Source organism: Papaver somniferum, chromosome 5 (assembly GCF_003573695.1).
Source record: "Papaver somniferum cultivar HN1 chromosome 5, ASM357369v1, whole genome shotgun sequence".
In the NCBI taxonomy this organism is placed as follows: Eukaryota; Viridiplantae; Streptophyta; class Magnoliopsida; order Ranunculales; family Papaveraceae; genus Papaver; species Papaver somniferum.
The window spans coordinates 86230280-86251189 of NC_039362.1; the positions used below are offsets into that span (position 1 = coordinate 86230280).

General features: G+C 36.5%; 2 protein-coding genes and 1 pseudogene across 3 annotated transcripts; 2 read left to right on the top strand and 1 right to left on the bottom strand.

Annotated features, from left to right (window-relative positions):
- Positions 1–1190: 1190 nt before the first annotated feature.
- LOC113282102 (ras-related protein RABA6a-like) lies at positions 1191–2908 on the top strand. Its single transcript, XM_026531037.1, has 2 exons — positions 1191–1503; positions 2351–2908. Exons 1-2 carry the CDS (start codon positions 1283–1285, stop codon positions 2784–2786), a joined length of 657 nt encoding a protein of 218 aa, XP_026386822.1. The 5' UTR covers positions 1191–1282; the 3' UTR covers positions 2787–2908.
- Positions 2909–3327: 419 nt separating this feature from the next.
- Positions 3328–8942, bottom strand: LOC113282103 (disease resistance protein RGA2-like). Of its 2 annotated transcripts, none has more exons than XM_026531040.1 (2): positions 8724–8942; positions 3328–7239 (listed from the first exon to the last, which is right to left on the bottom strand). In XM_026531040.1, the coding sequence occupies exon 2, from the start codon at positions 6990–6992 to the stop codon at positions 3720–3722; it is 3273 nt and encodes a 1090-aa protein (XP_026386825.1). In that variant the 5' UTR covers positions 6993–7239; positions 8724–8942; the 3' UTR covers positions 3328–3719. The 2 variants fall into 2 exon arrangements, with proteins under 2 accessions (XP_026386825.1, XP_026386823.1); XM_026531038.1 differs by having other exon boundaries at positions 3328–8634.
- Positions 8943–9786: 844 nt separating this feature from the next.
- LOC113279255 lies at positions 9787–11702 on the top strand (annotated as a pseudogene).
- The last annotated feature ends 9208 nt before the right edge of the window (positions 11703–20910 follow it).

Here is a 20910-nt window from a genome sequence, read left to right on the forward strand (position 1 = left end):
TTCTCATTTATTCAACCAAAAACGAATGACAAGTAATGGGTTTGTGAGAATATCTTTGTTAATGTTTTATATTAAGCTATATATATAGTGGTGGTGGTAATCGGTGGTTGTTGGTGGTGATAATTGGAGGAGGTGGTGGTGGTAATCGGCGGTGGTGGGCGGTGGTGGTAATCAGTGGTTGTTGGTGGTGGTAATTGGCGGTGGTCGGTGGTGATTGGTGGTGGTGGTGGTAATCGGTGGTTGTTGGTGGTGGTGGTAATTGGCGGTGATGGGAGGTGGTGGTGAGAGGAGGTGGTGGTTATATATATATATATAGAGAGGTGGTTATTGTGTTGGTTTTAAATTAAATTAGGTTAAGGGTAGGTTAGTCATTTCAATGTTCTAGGACACCCCTTATAACTATAGGAAAAGTGGCCTTAATAAGACCATGGTCCCAAAAAAAAACAACCATGGTCACTAAAAAATCATTCTATACAATGGAGAAACAGATCTTCATATGTAATTAGTGTGAAACTGTTGGGCTTTCTAACAAAACAAATTTCTTGCTTGGAAATGAAGTCTTACAAATAATGTGTAGTGGAGTGCCAACCACTCTGAAAAGTAGTTCATGTGGAGGAAAAGTACTGAAGATTTATAAACCTAATATTTTTATCAACTTTTTAATCCCATGCGTCCTCCTCTCATTAGACAAAATTATCGAAGAAACTTATCAATCAAACATAATCATTTACCAACTTAACTCTTTTTTACTTTTTACCAAATAACTCAAGTGTATCTTCAAACCACTCGAGAAATCACCCGGGAGCAACATTTTTTACCCGACCAGTAATTCGCATCTAGCACTACTGAACACTGCATGCCATGCATGATGCTCGTTTGTGGAGAAATTGTGAATCTGTAATCTCAAATCTCTCTCAACAAGTAAAAAACTATATATTTTTATTTTTTGAATTTTCATAGTTTCAAATTTAAACTTTGATAATTCAGCATCTCTCAGTTGTCTTTTTTGTTGTTTTTACTCATCACATCCTCATCCAAAAATGATATTTTCGAACCCCAAAATTTATTATTATGCTTTTATATTGAAGCATATTATGTGATAATGACATAATAGTATGTATATCTTTACACATATATATATATATATATATATATATATATGCCCTCATCACTTTTTAATCAATACTTCCGTAACGACTTCTTCTTCTTCTTCTATTTCTATTTCTTCTTCTTGGTTTTGTTTATCAAACTCCAACCTAAGAAGTTTCATCAAGTAAAAAAAATGGGTGATGCTTTTAACGACGACGAGTGCGATTATCTCTTCAAAGCTGTTCTTATAGGTGATTCAGGCGTTGGAAAATCGAACCTTCTCTCAAGATTTTCTCGTAATGAATTTCGTCTCGATTCTAAACCAACCATCGGTGTTGAATTTGCTTATAGAAATATAAGAGTTGGGGATAAGCTCATCAAAGCTCAAATATGGGATACTGCTGGACAAGAACGGTAAGCTCATATAATCTTTTCTTTCTTCATAACCCGTATCTATTCTCTTCGATCAATTTTAAGTTTTACCAAACATCTGGTTTTAAATAGTTATCTTCTGATTGATATGTTTTCTTTTATGATCATGCTGATTTAGATTTTCATGTGTTTGAAAATTCGATTGATTCAGTAAAAATATCCTTACAAAGTAAAACTAGAAAGTAACAACCATTTTGTCAATCTGTTTGACTCCGTCTTGACTTGTTTATTTACTTTTAATCTCTAAATTTAAATTTATCGGTGGTACGAAAAATATGTGGATGCACGGAGAGAATAAATTCATGATCCAAGTTTTTAGTATTGATTTTCTGAAGTACATTTGAAAGGGAAAAAAGATGGAATATGCTATATGCGGCTTGATAGGCTTTTTTGTTACGGAATTTGTCAAGCTTACGAGTTGCCAATGCTTTTGCCTATTGCCGATGACAGAAGAACCATCAAGTCTTTCTGAATCATAAAAATTTAAAACCCATGAATTAAACTAGCTGCTGAACTGAACATGTTTAGACGATTACGACCAAACTAGTTCGGTTACTCACCTTTTTGAGCGTGGCGTTTCAAAATCAAGTACCTAAAACAGTTAAAAGACAGATATAAAGTGTAGGTCAATCAATAACGGTAAAACAGGCTAATCAATACCAGGTGAAACATAATGCTTTAGGTAGGAAATTATTTGGATCCATCATTAAAAAGTTTAAATCCAAAGAAAATTGTTTAATTTTTAAGTAATGTACCCACGGGACCTTTTACTTTTCATTCTTTTTGGCATTTCTAAGATTCCTATGTCTAATGTTGGTTTGTTTTACAGATTCCGGGCAATCACAAGCTCTTACTATAGAGGAGCACTTGGTGCCATGTTAGTTTACGACTTAACACGTAGAGCTACGTTTGATAACCTGCGAAAATGGCTGGATGAGCTACGACGATTCGCTAACACGGATATGGTGATTGTACTTGTGGGTAACAAATCCGATTTGGTTGATAAAAGAGAAGTTGAAGAAGAAGAAGGAAGAAATCTTGCAGAAAAGGAAGGACTTTGTTTCATGGAAACATCTGCTCTAGAGAATGTGAATGTCGAAGAAGCTTACCTTCAAATGGTTACTAAGATTTTTGAAATCACTAGTCATAAAAGTGTCCACGAGAAAATCGATACTGACCGTGAATTAACCAAAATCGGTGCTGGAAAGGCTATTGTGAATATGGATGAAGTGTCAGCTACCATTAAGCAAAGTAGGTGCTGTTAATTTTGTGTTCTGATTGCTGTATATAATTTTTTTGTCACTGTTTTTGCATTTTACTAAAGATTTGTTATAAGTGAAGATTTTGATTATTACTGGTGAGTTAAGGGCAACGGCTTAATTTTACTTCAAATCAACTTCTTCGGCATAAAACTCACGAATTTCATATTTGGATTTTAACTTGCCATGAATTGTTGTAATGGGCAACATTGCAAACATGACATACATTAGGGGTGTCAACGGGTCCGGGTCCTCCCGGGTATCACTAGACCCGGACTCTACTTATAAATGTCGGATCCGGGTCTTAACGGCTCCGGGTCCGGTTCCTACACTTGTGGACCCAGAACCGGACCCGTTTAAATACCCGGGTACCCGCCGGTCTCGGATACCTATTGGGTCTTAAGAAAACTATTAAAAAAACCTCAAAAACTTAATATTTGTCTCATTTTGGCTTGGATTTAAATAATTTTTATAAAATTTATTATTATTTCTTATTAATGTACTAAATAAAGATTAGATATAAGAGAAAATTTAAAACGAGTAAAATATCAAAGCCAAAACTAGCAAAAACATGAATAAAAATATGAATAAACGGGTACCTGACGGGTATTACCCGTTTGGACCCGTTTAGATTCGGGTCCAATCGGATAATTACCCGTCAGGTCCTAAGTTGTTAATGGGTCAAACTTTTGGTAATGGGTACCCATTGACAGCCCTAATTAACATACATACAAGCCAAACAAAAAAAAACCCAAAAACAAGATTTCAGCCCCATGAGCATGGCCTTACAAAACACAAAGGAGAGAAGACAACAACCATGTTGTTGTTGGTATCACCACTCATTTATATCTCCTTGTTTAAAGAAAATGAACACAAGGGTCAAAATCTAAGAAGTCAACATCCATTTTCTGAAGAAACGTGAGGGATTTCAGATCATAGTCAATATGCCTCTTCAAATTTCCGCAGCGTTTGATTGTCAACTCCCGCAGAGAAGTCCATGATTGTAAATCCGGTAGGCATTACACATGGGCAACCTGTTATATCCAATGAGCGGAGAGAGCTGCTTGTGTAGTCGAATTCAGGTCCAGGTAGCAGAAAACCTTGAAAATTAAAGCAGTTCCAGAACTGCAGAGACTGGAGACGACTATGGTTTGGAAGTACGTGCAGTGAGAACAATATAAGCTCTGGAGAATTATTTATGGTTATCTTTGTGAGAGATGACAGACCTGTTCCTGCTTCGCTGTTTACCAACATTTGGTGTACCATCTTGGTGCTTGCGCCAGATAAAGCCAACACCGTAAGAGAAGAAAATGAATTTACCGGTGTGGCTATCATTCTTCTGCAGTTAGAGATGATCAACACCTCAAATGAAGGGAAGGAAGTATAAGCCAGATTAGAAGGAACAATCCATTCTTCTAAGTTTTCCATATCTAGGATTCTCATGGAAACTAACGAAGGGAACAATGACGCTTTTGTAGATATAGCTTTTCCTTTTTCACTGCTACAACTGCTTTCTCCCTCAATTTCTTTGCTTTTTTGCTGGTAATAAAACTCTTCACCCAAACGCTTCACAGACTTCATTCGAATTATATGAAGAACTCTAAGACATGGGAGCAGACCCAGTGATGGAAGCTGCTCACAACTACTGCAGTTTTCTAAAAACATAGCCGTCAAATTCGGAAGGCAATCAGATAAACCCATCCACCTTGGAAACTTTAAGCCCGCAAATGCATCTACACTCAATTGTTTCAAATTAGAATGTGGTCTGAGGCCTTCTAACACCATTTCATCATTGTCTCCCTTAATATCTACAGATTCACGCCTGGAAACATACCAAAACAGATACAGTTTTTCAATGCATTCCTTCTCATTTAGCTTTGCTCTCTCTGCGTCAATTCGACCTCGAACATTCTCCACATTTGTCATAGTTAATAACCGAAGAGATTTTAGGCCACCTAATTCTTCAATCCCGCTACCATTACCAATGCATTGATCGCCAGTTCTTCCTGAGAGCTCTTGTTGCCGCACCATGTATTTGGATAATATTTGAAGACAAGTTAAGTCTTCAACACCTCTGGGCATTTCATCATTTACTCTGGCGTGTCTAAAGTGTCTCAGTTTCGGCCATTTTCTAATTTCCCTTGGAAGCTCACACTTGTCTCCAAAATCAATCATCTCTAAATTACGTAGGTATATGCAAGATTCAGGCAATGCTGTGACTTCCGTACCTTTTAGATCAAGGCACCTTAACCTTGTTAATGCTCCCAAGCCTGTAGGTAATGCTTCCAGCATCGTGCAATTGTTGCATTCCAACATGCTTAAATTTTCGATGCAAGTGATCGAATCAGGCAACCCTGCAGTTCTTGTGGATGAAATATTAAGGAACTTCAAATTTTGTAAAGACCCCATATTTGCATGCAAAGCTTCAAATTGAGAACAACCATTGAGATCGAGTGTTTGCAGATTAATGAGCCCAAGAATAGAATCAGGTAGCATTCTAATATCCGAACACGAGAGATCCAAGTGCATTAGAATTTTCAACGACCCAATGCTTTCAAGAATTTTACTAACGCCAATGCATTGATGAAGCACCAGAGTCTGCAGATTGTAAAGCTTGTGGATGGATGCACGGTGCGCTTCTTCGATTTGAGAATAAGATAAGTCCAGATATCTCAGATGCTTAAACTTGAAAACGGATGATGGGATTCTCAAACTATGTTCACCAAGCAAACATACTACCCGTAGACACTTGTTACTGAGTAAATTCTCAACTCTCAGATTCTTGTTCTCTACGGAAAAAACTGTTCGCAACTTGGTCGCCTTTTTCAGCACCTTTGATAATGCATCGGCAATTTCTTTGTCAGGTACAAGTAATTGTAGACGCCGAACTTGAGAAACATCTTTCATTTCACTTGCACCCGAGACCGCAATTCCATGATTTCCAGAAACACTCTTTGCAAGATCATGTACAAAATCATGCATCTTGCATGTTTGGATGTCACCTAATTTATTTGTTTTCACATCCTCAAAGAATGACCATGACAACAAACTATGGAAATAACTATCCCCGATATCTTCGGGAGACATTTGATATTCTCCACCAGAATGATGAAGGAATCCTTCAGCCATCCATAGCCAAATCAATGTTTCTCTATTAATCTCCCAATCTCTAGGAAACAAAGAGCAATAGGAGAAACACTGTTTCAAGCGCGAGGATAAATTGTCATAACTCAATTTCAAAATTGATATGATTTTGTTATGAATTTCAGTTGCCTTCAAGCTGGTATGGTTTTGGATGGACAACCAACTGTCCTCATCCCCTTTCGAGTGCATCAGACTTCCGAGGAAATTCGCCGCCAGAGGTAAACCACCACATCTTGCCGCAATCTCCTCTCCTATTTCAATCATTCTTGAAGTGTTTAACGGGCCACCGGGTGAAAATGCTTTGTTCTTGATAATCGACCAACACTCTTCTTTTGACAAAGTTTTTAAAATGTAAGGAGGAATTTCACCCTTAACAAGGGATGCAACTTCCTCTTTACGTGTAGTGATTAAGATTCTACTGCCGTAATTAGCACAGTAGGATAGAGAATTCCTAAGGTTCTCCCAGACCTCGGAATCTTCATTCCACAAGTCGTCCAGTACTAGTAAACATTTCTTCCCACTCAGACACTTTCTAAAATCTCGTACAATGACGTCAAAATTTGACATATCATACTTTTTCTCAGTGATGGACTCGATTATGTTTGTTAAAATCTTACGGACATCAAACTCTTTTGAAACACAGACCCAAATTTTTGCATCAAAGTTTTCTGTTATCTGGTCATCTTTGTAGACCATTTGAGCCAGGGTGGTTTTGCCAAGGCCACCCATACCCACTATGGATATCACAGAAATATTTTCAGATGATGACATGAACAACATCTTTACTATATGCGACTTATCATTTTCTCTTCCTACAATTTTTATATCACCTGCGAATGATGAGGTTACTCGGTGATCATGCGAATTGCGAGGGATAGTAGTCTCTACCAACATGTACCTATCCTTGTCAGCAGAAATATCATCCAGCCTTCTATTGATCTCATTTATTTTATCAGCCAGAGTTTTGGATGAGAAGAAATCTTTTACCTTATCTATCTTGCTGCGCTCCTTTTCACACCGGGCGCATGGCTTCGTAGGAGAGTTCATCCAAAAGGTCATCAACATCATAAGTGACCCCTCGGAGCCTTGTCAACCAAACTCTCACAGTAGCATCCTCCAATTGTTTTTTCTCTGCATCAATTGTTACAGCCGCAATCATCTCCATAGTGTTCTTAAGCCTTTTCAGCTTGTTTTTGACATCCTGGGACATGCCAATCTTCTCAGCAGCAAGAAAGCCCAATTTGTTCAATATTTCTATTGAGCCGCTCACAAGCACCTCTTCAAGCGCCATAAGTTTCAGCAGTAAATTAAGATGCTGATATTAATTTGAGAAGTTAAGAAGATGGATTGATGAACAAATACAATTCGTGTTTCAAGCTCAAATTTCTTTAGTTGTAAGAGGTTTGTTTAGGTTGTGGTTGAAGTTATGAGAAGTAGGAGTATTAATATAGCAAAATTCAAGTTTTAGGCAAGAACGAGTCACTAGATTTTATTTCAAAATATTTAACAATATTTGGAAATGAGACGGAAACAGGCTCCAAGCCTCCAAGTCTCCAACCAAAGAGTCATGGGAATGTTTTTAAATTTTTACAGAAAGATCTGTGGAACAAGCGACGGCGTTCAGCAAAGTATAATAGAGGGTTACTCAATTTGTAAAACTAATCACTAAATTTATATAAAAGAAAACAACCTTAACCACTGGATTCAGTGGCTTGGTAATGTCAGTGGAATTTGATAATCCTCAAGAGAAATCTTGCATATTAAGCTCTTACATTCTTACCCACCAAAGCCATAAAAGAAATGACGCATTCGAAATAAACTTTAATATGTTCAGCGCGTACTCAGGATAAATGATTTCAATATTTCTATCTTAATCTCTCCATACAAGATTTGGATGCTATCGTTGTGGATCGCTCTTTCTCTTCGCGATTTATTTACGTTTTGCATCTTTTATTGTATTTATTTCATGTCTATGATGTACTCTTTTTTCTTGAAACCATCGTGTAAACGTTTCTTAACGGAACGAAATACTAATGGTTGATTATAAAAAAAAAATCCATATCACGACTAACAAGTGACGACTCAACGCCCACCCAAATTTAACGGTGTACCTTACCGTTTTGAATTATTCATAACCTATCTCGCAGTAGGGTGTATGTTTTGGAAAAAATGGATACATATCATGAATTAATCAAAATCCGTGTTGGAAAGCCTACTGTGAACAAGTCGAGATCACGTGCGTTGCACGTTAGTAAACAATAACCGCTTTTTGTACGTATTTTATATTTTTGAATTCGACCCCAAATTAACTAAAGTATAAAATTTAAGAAAAAGAAAGATATTTAGACGTTAATATATCATTCAGAAACATCACCAATGGAAGCTTTGAAGCTAAAGATCGTCATTCCAATTGGGAAGTAACGTATCAATCCCAATCACCAGAATTTTGCATACATAATTGACAAAATCTCTTGTTTTACTAAACTGCACTATCAGCAAATCATGCATCTTAAGTATATATGAAGCCTTTCTAACAAATGAGAAAATAAGTAAGTGTGAATACTTTCTAATAAAGTTGCATGAATTAACAAAACTATTACCGAAGTACATGAACATAGGCAGGAAAATAAAGAAAACTTTCAGAGGAATTTCATCAAACATGTTTTGTGCACAAAACTCTGTGACATTCTCATCAAACAACACTGTCGACCTAAGAAAACATGTCGTCATTGAAAGAACAAAACGCAGTAATAGGTAAAATAAAAGAACCAACTTAACTTTTCAATATCTAACACTAACCTGATTATAATGGTGACGAATTAGCGAAGTGAAATTGAAACTGGATGTGGGTAGACATGAAAATCATTGATTTGGGGGAGAATATGAAATCAATCGAAACTCAATTTTGGGGAGATGTGAAATCAAATGAAATTCTAGTTAAATAAATCACTGAATACTGTCGAGAAAGAGAGATAAGTCAGAGAAGATCCATGAGGAAAAAAAGAGGAGAGGAGGATGGAAGAGAAAAAAAATGAATTGTTTCTGAATCTCTGATTATGTGAAACATGTACTTTTATAATTTTAGAGATCAATCGTGTCGGACGGCTATATTTAAAGATAGACATAATCCAATGGATGATACTTAAAAACGGGCTGCATCAAAAATAAGTTTGGCGTACGAAAAGTACGGCGGTACACGAAAAATAGATGTTGTTAAAGATTTGTTACTGTTTTTGCATTTTACTAAAGATTTGTTATTAATGAAGTTTTATTATCGCTGGTGAATTAAGGGGACGGCTAATTTTACTTCTAATAAACTTCTTTGGCTTGAAAGTTAAAACTCAGGAATCTCATATTCAGATTTTCTTTGCCTTGAGTTGTTGTAATTGGCAACATTGCAAAGTCACAAATATTTTTTGGGCTTTAGCTTTGGCTTTCACGAAAAGAAAAGTTGCTCCTAGAATCAATAATTTTGATGGACTGGATTGAAAGATTTCTCTACGGGTCCACTTGGTCCACTTGCCAGCCGCGACTACATTGTAGAGAGTTTTCTGCTATGTGGCCATCACAGTGCTTGCTCTAACTCCTGGATTACAAAAAAAAAAACAAAAAAAGAAGGGGTCGAAATTAGGTGAGTATAGACAGACACTTACATGGGACTTGGCTAAACGACACTTATACTTTGTTAGTCCGTTGCACCCATTTGAGAGAATACTTAATAATGTGGTCAGCGGGTGTCAACACTTGGGCTAGACGACACTTTACTTAATTTGTCAATATATATGAACAATCGATAAGCTTCTTCTATAGTCTACAAGTAACTTAAAGATCGAGTGTTTGTTCAAGAAAACAGAGAGTAGAAATGGAGAAGATGATGATGGAAAAGAGAGGTCATGTTCTAATGATTCCATATCCAAGTCAAGGTCATATAAACCCATGTCTACAGTTTCTGAAAAGATTAGTCTCCAAAGGTCTTAAAACCACATTTGTCACAACCAACTTCATATACAAATCAATCAAACCAAAACTTGGTCATAACATTGGAATCGAATCCATATCAGATGGATATGATATCGGTGGTTTCGCAAAATGAGATAGTATAGAGTCGTATCTACAGCGGTTAGAAACAGTGGGTTCAGCAGATTTAACTCAACTTATCAAGAAACTAAATAGCTCTATTGAACTAAAAAATAATCCTGTTAATTGCATAATTTACGATGCGTTCTTGCCATGGGATTTGAACGTAGCGAAACAGTTTGGGATAGTAGGAGGATCGTTTTTCACTCAATCTTGTGCTGTCAATAACATATATTATCTGTTTGAGAAGGGCCTGTTAAAGATCGACCACAACACGGTCACTAATAGTGATGTTCTGATTCCGGGGCTGCCTATACCTCTTCAAGTGTCTGATTTACCATCTTTCTTGAGTGTGCCTGGAACATACCCAGCTTATTTGAATCTTGTCTTGAATCAGTTTATAAATGCAGAAGAAGCTGATTGGATCTTTATCAATAGCTTCGACACGTTGGAAGTTCAGGTTTGTTCTCTATATTTGTACCTCCTTGTTTGTTATTATACCGTACTGATCAACAAGTTACATGATTAAAATTAAACTGCTCCCTCCGTCCCAAATTATATGACCTAGGTGTATTTTGCACAATTCTTATCTCTAAGTGATTTTTATGACTATACCCTTATGTATAATAAATTGTAAAATTTAGAAATGATTTCTCTCAAATTATATGATTTACAATTTAGAAATGATTTCTCTCAAATTGTATGACGGATATTCGTAAATTTTATACCGTTGGAAAGCATTTTAAATATAATGAATATAAGCATGACTATCAAATTATACATATTTCACATAATAATAATAATCAATTAAAAATGTGATTTTAGAAATATTCCATTATTTGATGATATAGGCCATCTAACTTGGACAAAATTTAAAACTAACTAGGTCTTCTAATTTGGGACGGAGGGAGCAACTTTTATAAGCTTGTGATGTGTATGTAGGTTGTGGATTGGATGACAAAAGCATTTCCACAGCTAAGAATGATTGGACCAACAGTACCATCAGCGTACCTGGACAACAGAATCAAAGACGACAATGATTATGGACTCAACCTTTTCCAGCCAGATAGTAACACTTGTATGAACTGGTTAAACTCTAGAGCTAATGGGACGGTAGTTTATGTATCATTTGGGAGCATGGCTGAATTGAGCAAAGAACAGATGGAAGAGCTAGCAATGGGATTGATTGGAAGCAATTTTTATTTCTTGTGGGTAGTTAAGGAGTCAGAAGAACACAAACTATCATGCAAAGTTTTGGGAGAAATCGAAACTGGAAATAAAGGTTTGGTTGTGAAATGGATTCCTCAATTAGATGTACTCTCACATGCAGCAGTTGGATGTTTCGTGACGCATTATGGATGGAATTCTACGTTGGAGGCATTATCTTTGGGGATACCGATGGTGGGAATACCTCAGTGGACAGATCAAACGACAAACGCGAAGTTTATAGAGGATGAGTGGAGAGTGGGCACACGAGTTAAGGTTAATGATGATGAGAAAAGGATTTGGACAAGGAAGGATTTGGAGGCATGTATGATGGAGGTTATGGAGGGAGCGAGAGGAAAAGAGATAAAGAGAAATCTAAGCAAGTGGAGGCAGTTGGCCCAACAGTCAGTGGGTATAGGTGGAAGCTCTGATCAAAATCTCGACGAGTTTGTAGCTAAACTTATATGCTCTCGAGTCCCTACTCCCGAATCTTAACGAAAATATACACCGAAGAATTCTCCATGATGTAGCAATAACAAGTCTGAGCAATTTCAATTGTATCACTTAAGTTTCAAAGTAATTCACTATTAATTTAATTAATAATACCCGAGTGTTTGTACATACATGAAGAAACATGCGCAAACAAATTAGAACACAGGTTTAGTCATATTATCAAATCGGCCGGTAAAAATATCCACCTTAGAGCAACCACAGTCATGGACTCGACCAAATACTAAAAACAAGACCAAAGACCAAAAGAATTTGGTATTTTCAATGCTCAAACACAACGGCAAAAGACTAAAGTTTACTGCGGCGCAAATAGAAATAACGCCTGATATCATGCGTTGATATTAAATCCGTCCGCTGGTTGAGCGCTGATACAATCCACGCTTGACTGGGGCGTTGATTAAATCAAGGTATGCTTGGGCGGACTCAATAACACACGCCCAACACAGGCGCTACTTCAACATACGCCTAAAAGACATACGTCACTTATAACAACGCCTGATCCGAAACGCATGTTATATCTACGTCTACACACGCGCGCTCACTACACTTACGCCCCACCATTTTTGGTTATAGTCCGTGTCGGTGTCCAAATGTAGTCTCAAACCCTAGAAAACTGGACTATATTTGGGTTTAGTCTCGCTCACTGTGTTTGAATTCACGACCAAATTTGGTTATAGTCTCCAAATTTGGTCGTGACTGTGGTTGCTCTTAGTGCCCTTATAGCCTAGCATCTTGAAGTACAAACTCCCTTAATCTAGTGCACAAGAGTTCACGAATTGATTTTCTTGATTTGCGAACTATGCATTTTTTTGTTATGTTCTTGGAAACTCGGAATTCGCTCTTATTCACGAAATGATTTATTGAGTTCGCAAACTAGGCACTTTTAGTTATGTTCCCGAACACTTCAAATTAGCTTTTGTTCGCGAACTGATTTATTGAGTTCGTGATCTATGCATTTTTGAGGATGTTTCAGTACACTTTAAACGTATCACATTCACAAACTGAATCTCTTAGTTCCTGAACTAGCATGTCTCACATTCACAAATCGAATCTCTTAGTTCCTAAACTAGCATGTTTTTTAGTGTTACTGAACTCTAATATCGCTTCCTTTACTTGGTTCATTGTGAGAAGAATTTTATGCACAATTTTTTAATGGAAAAATATGCAGTCGCACATTTTTCTTTGTAACTCAAGGAAAAATTCTCATTTGTCTGCATGGTTTCCTTGGAATCAATCTATATTAAGAAGTTAAAGTTTTTTTCGAATTAAAGTAATTTGTAAACACGGAAAGATCACGAACTTGCTTTGATTATAAGAAACAATTGGTTGAACTTTAAGCGATCTTGCATGTTTCATTATTATAAATATAGGACTCTCCGCAACCTCGAATATCAATCCTGACACGTTATATCCTGATTGCGGCTAGAGTCGTCCTCTAAATACCTAGGTTTCTTTGTGAAAGATAATTAGGTTGCGACTTTTGAAGTATTCATTAAGGGATTCGCGAAGCATGCATTCCTTCATTGCTCCTTAAAATTAGTATAGATAGGAAAGAACAATTGTGTATTATAGTCCACCCATCTAGAAAAGGATTATGTCCACAGAATCAGGTTTACCTCGTTATTAAAGAGATGTGAATGTGAACAACGAATCACATACTCACGTTCACAAGAAGCTTCTTGCTCGTCTTGTAGATTCCATTATAAAAAAGTGGGGGTATAACAACTACACCCAATAATTAGTTCAACAATCGGTATTGACTCTTCCAATATAATTCTGAAAGCACCAGCTTAATAAGAAATATACCAAAGAGTTATATCTTAATTTCTCAATACAATCTGCAATCGAACAGATAAAAATCTGTGAGTCCGATTGATATGAGAAATTACCTGGACGGTACCAAAGACCAATGCCCAAGTGTCAATCAATTACACTAAAAAAGGTCGGATTTACCAATTGATTGAACTATGCACAACCTGTGATATTTCAATTATATAAACAAATATAATGCGAAAAAGAAATAATACAGACATCAGAAGTTTTTTTAGCGAGGAAACCGCAAATGCAGAAAAACCCCGGGACCTAGTCCAGATTTGAACACCACACTGTATTAAGCCGCTACAGACACTAGCCTACTACAAGTTAACTTCGGACTGGAATGTAGTTGAGCCCTAACCAAGTCTCACACTGATTAAGGTACATTCGCGTTCCTAACGTCTCTGAATCCCAGCAGGACTCTACGCACTTGATTCCCTTAGATGATCTCACCCACAACTAAGAGTTGCTACGACCCAAAGTCGAAGACTTATAAACAAATCTGTCTCCCACATATAAATCTATTCTGATAGATAAATCTGTCTCCCCAGAAGTACCTATGAACTTTTGTTCCGTGTTTTGAAAAATCAAGGTGAACAGGAACCAATTGATAATCCAGTCTTATATTCCCGAAGAACAACCTAGAAATATCAATCACCTCACAATAACTTAACTATATGGTAGTAGAAGAAGTTATTGTGGAATCACAAAGAATGAGACGAAGAGCTTTGTCATTACTTTTTATATCTTACCTGTCGGAGATAAATCTCGAGTTAATCTTAGAGAAGATAGTACTCAATACGATAGAACAAGTAAGATCAGATCACGCAACTACAGAGAAAATAGTTGGGTCTGACTTCACGAATCCCAAATGAAGTCCTCAATTCGTTAACCTATAATGGTTTTGGAAAAACCTAGGTTAAAAGAGAATCGACTCTAGTCGCAACTAGGACACAGGAAAGTGTCGGAATTAGGTTTTCCAGTTTCTAGAGTTCTCCCTTATATAGTCTTTCAAATCAGCGGTCGTAAGAGATTTCGCCTAATTAGGGTACTTTCCTCTCCTAATTAGGTAGTTTTGCTGGCTCTGAGGATTAGTTTGCTCGAAATACAAACTTCAATATTTATAGACCAAGGAAGTTTGGACACCAAGGAATTTCCAAAACCCGAATATTCTCAAAGATATGCAATAAAGGCAAATACGGTTTTCATAATTCCTGGAAATGCCCTGTCCAAATATTGACCAAAATCTCAGTAGAAAATATCCAATTAGTAAATGCACATTACCAATTTTTATTTTCTAAAGATATGCATTTAATTGCTGGGAATTAAAAGCATATAAAAACTAAAAACCTTAATTAAAAGATTCTCAATTTATTTTGATCTAGGATTCTCCTTTAGTTATTAAGGAATATCTTTGAACAAAAAAAGATGAGAGTGACTGCACATGTTCAAACTATTTCGACATATTTACTTTGTAAATCCTTTTTCATATTTACAATCTTGGAACCGATTTGCCACACTTCCAAACAAGTTTAGAATTGGTTCATCTGACTTCCAAGAACTATGTGATTGATTATCCTATCAAATCACCACTAATAGGTTTCACGGTTCTATCAAAACACAAAGCTTCGGTTCTACCTCCATATGGGTACAAGGATCGGTCACACTAGATTTCCAAAAATTGGTTGACTAGGTACTAGGATCGGTTATCACATATTTATGGTAGTTAACTTGTATTTTGTTGCACAAGTCATAGGATCGGTTACCAATTACTAAGACTTGTTGTACCTCTTACAAGGATCGATTCCACATACTTGTGATCGGTTGCACCTCCTACTAGGATCGGTTACCCAATGTCTAGAGTTGGTCATACCAATTACAACATATCGATCATACCATCCCAGGTGATTACTTAAGATCGGTTTCACTAATAAAAGTCATACCAATAAAAAAGTCAGGCATTGTGAATAGTTTTACCAAGATACATAAAAAAGTTATGAGCGGTTATACTAAACACACATATTGGTAATCCAAATATTTGCAATGAATAACAATACCAATAAGCCTAGCGATTTCCCTTTCGATTCACAAAACAAGTTTATAAATTGTAGTTCCTTTAAACAAATGTAAAACATTATTTCCTAGGAAGAAATCTTCACCCATACCCATACATAATCACAATAGCATTCATACGATTATGTGGATGTCTTATATACGAAGTTCAAAAGATAGACGTTATACTTTGTATTATAATTCCTTAATACTATGTCTAACTAGAGTATAATCATTCACAGCTTCGCCGTTATGTTTTCAATATGCACGACTTGAAAGATACATTAGGAATGAAACAATTCAAGTCAAATATTACTAACCTCAAGAGGAAGGATGTTGTCATCGTTGTAGCTCTTTACTTCTTCACATTCTTCAAGTCTTCACGTAATACTTGTAAGTTTCATATCCTAGTAACTTTCTAGCTAACCTATACGAAGTTGACTCTAGTAAATAATCAAGCGACTCTTTAAATGAGTTTTGATTCACTAAAACATGACAATCAAACTTGACATACCAACGCTTGGTGGGTTCAACCTAGCCATATAGGCGTTGCTAGATAGTGTCCCAAAAGCTTAAGTACTAGTACCCTGTAGACACTCGATTTATTGTTTTGGCATGGCTATTTGGTTCACTACAGACACGCAAATTTCTTTTGGCATGGCAATTTGGTTCACTATATAGACACGCAAATTGCTTTTGGCGTGGCTATTTGGTTCACTTTAGACACGCAAATTGATTTTTGGCGTAGCCATTAGTTATCTGATAGACACCCCATATAGGTTTAACGTGGCTATATGTTATGTTTAGCCACGCCAATTTCACTTACCTTCATCCACGTGGCTGTATTAGGAACCGTTGAATACCATCCACATGTAACGTTGTGAGTCGTTCATTGGATATCCTATAGACACGCCCCATATAGGTTTAACGTGGCTATATGTTATGTTTTATCCACGCCAATTTAAATTGCCTTCATCCACGTGGTTGTATTACGAACCGTTGAATACCATCCACATGTAACGTTGTGAGCCGTTCGTTGGATATCCTATAGACACGCGCCCGTCGCGGGCCGCTTGGCCTGGCATGGATTAATTTATTAGGCGAGCTCGGATTTTGTAATTAATTGTGATGCCCGGCCTGATACCCGACCTGGTGCCCAGCCTGGAAGCCTTCTTTATGCCATCAATCATTTAGTATCCTCTTAAAAAGACTTAAAAGTGACCATTTTATAATTGTCAATTGTGTATCTAGAAAAATAAAATATATAGTTGTTTTTACTTATAATTAACCTTTTCAAAACATTAGTAGTAATATATTTTCTTATTTAGAAAGTTTATTATACTCTAACTAATAATTTATTATAGGCTAAAATAAGAAATTTGTTATTGTAATTTAAATATAAAATAATATTATCACTTATGATATGCAATGTTAGAAAGAAAAGGATATTGTATTAAAAATAAATAAATTTAATACCATCCATTTGAAAATTTAAAAAATTTTAACAAAAAAATATTTTCAAAATAGTGGTATGTCCGGCCCGATCTGGCCTGCCCGTATTAAAAGCGGGCTTTGGGTAGCAAATTATCTACTTTAGCCGGCCTGCCCGGTCTGAATTTTTTTACGAGCTCGAAAATATTAAGCCTGCCCGTCCTGTCTTAGTTTTTGGGCCGGGCGGCCTGGCCTGCCCGAATTTACGCCCCTAGACACGCCCCATATAGGTTTAATGTGGCTATATGTTATGTTTTAGCCACGCCAATTTCAATTACCTTCATCCACGTGACTGTATTAGGAACCGTTGAATACCATCCACATGTAACGTCGTGAGCCGTTCGTTGAAGATCCTATAGACACGCCATATAGCGTGGCTATATGTGATGTTTAGCTACGCCAATTTACAATTTCCTTCATCCACGTGGTTGTATTAGGAACCGTTGAGTCTCTTTTAAGATGATGCAATATTGACCGTCAAATTAGATGCATCCTAAATCGTCCACATGTAACGTTGCGAGCCGTTCATTGGAGATCCTATAGACACGCCATATAGCATGGATATATGTGATATTTAGCCACGCCAATTTACAATTACCTGCATCCACGTGGTTGTATTAGGAACCGTTGAATCTCTTTCAAGATGATGCAATATTGACCGTCAAATTAGATGCATCCTACACCGTCCACATGTAACGTTGTGAGCCGTTCATTGGATATCCTATAGACACGCCATATATCACGGCTATATGCGATGTTTAGCCACGTCAATTTATATTTGTTTAAGGTGGCTTTACGTTATGTTTAGCCACGCCAATTAATCTCGAATCGTGTGTCTAAAGCGTGTGACGCCTCTAAGCCGTTTATATATGACGCATCTTATATTTTAGAAATCATGGTTAAATCTGAAATTTATATATGCCAAAAATTCATATTATTATTAATTACACAGTAAAAAATGTTGAGCTTTGGTCTAACAGTTTGCAAAAGAAAATATTAAAGAGCATTTATCCAAAAATCATCAGTTTTTCTTCGACTTTTTTGATGGTGGTGTCTCTGCATGCAATGGATCAGGTTGTGACATTCTGGACGGGCCAAACCTTGTTTTCCTCTGTTTCCAATCTGGAAGTTGGTATGCCTACTCTACACTTTGTACATATTACTTTCTCCGCGCATTTTTAGTCTTCTCGGGAAGCTTTTCAGAGGCTGCATGACTCCCCGAATGTTGCTTGACTGCTAGGTGATCCTCATTCCCTTTAGCATCTGCTAGGCTGCTAGGTGATCTTAGATCACTGTCCAATTTCTTCTCAGAATCTAAAACTAGTTTTGGTTGCTTACTAGGTTTTCCATGTTGTGCAGTTTCCTGCAGGAAGAGATTAAATGTATTATATATATGTTCTAAATCCAAGGCGAATGTGAATTCTCAACAAGAGACAGACAAAAGTCATTTTCCAACAATGTAATAAAGCCGACTTTCACTGAAGGCCACACCATTTTTCACAGCTGACGCCCATAATAAAATCCATAACCAAATATCTTTAGATCAATTTTCTAATTTACACTGGAATTCCTGTTCCATTTAGTTGTTAGTATATTTCTGTCTCGTACTTATTCTTTAATCAAACTGAATACACGATTTATGTAAAACAATATATATACTTAATTAACAAAGAAAAAGAGCTAAGAAACAAACCTTGTCATCAGAGATGGTACAGTTATCTTTTGGCCATGCCACAAAACTATCTTCAGCTTCCCCTAATAACTTAAATTCACCACTTGGTTCGGTTAACACGAACGATTTAACTATAGCCTCCTGAATATTGACAGCATAACAGTGTTTAGGAAGATGTTCTCCATGTATTTTCTGGTTAGGCGTCGTAGGTAAAATACTGTCTCTAGCAACGACGTTTCCCCTAGATCCATTCCAAAAGTCGTATTTTTCTTTCTGCGGAAATATACAACATATGAACATCATATAAAAAGAAGATGCTAGAATTAGCAATATAGATTTACGAAAAAAAAATCAAAAAAAAACATACTCCATTAGATGTCTTAGCCAGAGATTTTGTCATAGATGTTCACGACTTCTCTGGAGATATTGAAGGATTTGGTTGGGAATTACTGGTAGAGTTCTGCATAATATTAGGAGACTGCTTCTTAAATCCATCAGAAGGGTTGCTAGGTGCAGGAGACTTCCTTAGAGAAGTATTTGGTTGAGAATTACTGGTAGTGTTCTGAATAAGATTATAAGAGTTAGTTACTTTTGAAAGTTATACATATTTCTATTTTTCTATGTTCTCTAATTTACACTTGGATCGGTGATTCATATAATTGATATCATCTTTGTGTCTCATATATCCTTCGTAATTAATACGAACTAGATAGACTGGTTTATGTATATTCGACTTACAAATCAAACAAGCCAAGCAACTAACCTTCTTAGCAGGCTCGGTAAACTTAACACCATACTTTGGCCAAGGAATCGTTTTTCCAAGAGTTTGTCCTAATGTTTCCATACCAGTAAATTGTACGGGTAGACAGAAATTCCCTTTTATTACTTCCTCAATCAGGATTTCGTGGTAATCAACCTCCACCCCATCCTTTCCATGTAACTGTTGTTTTCCATTTAGCATAAAATCTTTACCTCTAGCAAGGACGTCTGCCTTAGACAGCTGGTCAAAAAGGTAACAACTTTTACCCTGCGGAAATATATGGCATATGAACATCTTCAAGAGAAAACTTCAAAGCAAATTGAGATTTAAAATGCATGTAAAAATAAAATAGATACTGGATAAACTTCTTTAGTTTTCGTGATCTCAGATTGACTCCGATTAGATGGAGTTTTCGATGTCACATCCAGAGTATGTTTCCCCGAATTTTTTTGACTTACCTGCAACAGTAGAGTAATATTCCATATTCGAGTAACAAATATACCAAATTCATATAGTTGATAGCATATTTGAGACTCATATGGTCGGTATTAAGATCATGTAACTGGTTTAAAACACATATCTTCAGAACTTTTTCAGATATTGCAATACAAGATTGGCTCCCGTTGAGTAGAGCCGGTGATTTCACAGCCTCAAAATGTTTTGGTTGACTTACCTGCATCAGAAAATTGAAATGAAAGTTGTACCTTTTTTTTTTGCAGTGAAACCATTTAAGCACAATGCACAACTAACTCATAATCAAATAGCTAACCACATATCTCGGTCTATAAGGTTCTCTAAAATATATACTAACGTTCGTGATTCATATTGCTGATAGCATATTCGTCTCTAATATCAAACAAGATATTTATATAAAACTGGTTTGTGTAAAACATATCCAATGAGGTAATAAAGCAAACAAGCTAAGCAATCAACCTCTTGATCCATGATGGTTTGATTTAATGTCCAACAAATTTCAGCATCACCAACATCTTTTAAAGTTTGCATCCCAGATTTTCCAAAGGGTAATTTGATGGTCTCATTTAGTACTTCACTAACCCGGACGCTGTAGCATGTAACTGAACCCTTCAATCCTGACTTCAATTTAAGGAATTCCGTACTTGTAGAGTAAGCTCTACCAATGGCAACAATGTTGTCATTTTCTCCATACCAAAGTTTGCATCCTATGCCTTGCAGAAACACAAGGTGCATGAGAGATAGTAAATGGAAGATTAAAATTTTTAATGCGTTAGAAAACCAAACATTAATGGTAACTTTTCAGATGGCACATTCTGAGATTCCCTAGTGGATGCAGGAGACGGAGACTTCTTTTTGTACTAGTGTTTGCCCGCTCTGATACCAATTGAAAAAACGAGGGTACCGAAATATACCTTAATCTAAAACTT

Bases quoted from the DNA above. Each gene is read 5' to 3' on its own strand.
- LOC113282102 (XM_026531037.1), top strand. From the start codon at position 1,283: ATGGGTGATGCTTTTAACGACGACGAGTGCGATTATCTCTTCAAAGCT. The intron at 1,504-2,350 runs GTAAGCTCATAT...TTTGTTTTACAG, and splicing joins GATACTGCTGGACAAGAACG to ATTCCGGGCAATCACAAGCT.
- LOC113282103 (XM_026531040.1), bottom strand. From the start codon at position 6,992: ATGATGTTGATGACCTTTTGGATGAACTCTCCTACGAAGCCATGCGCC.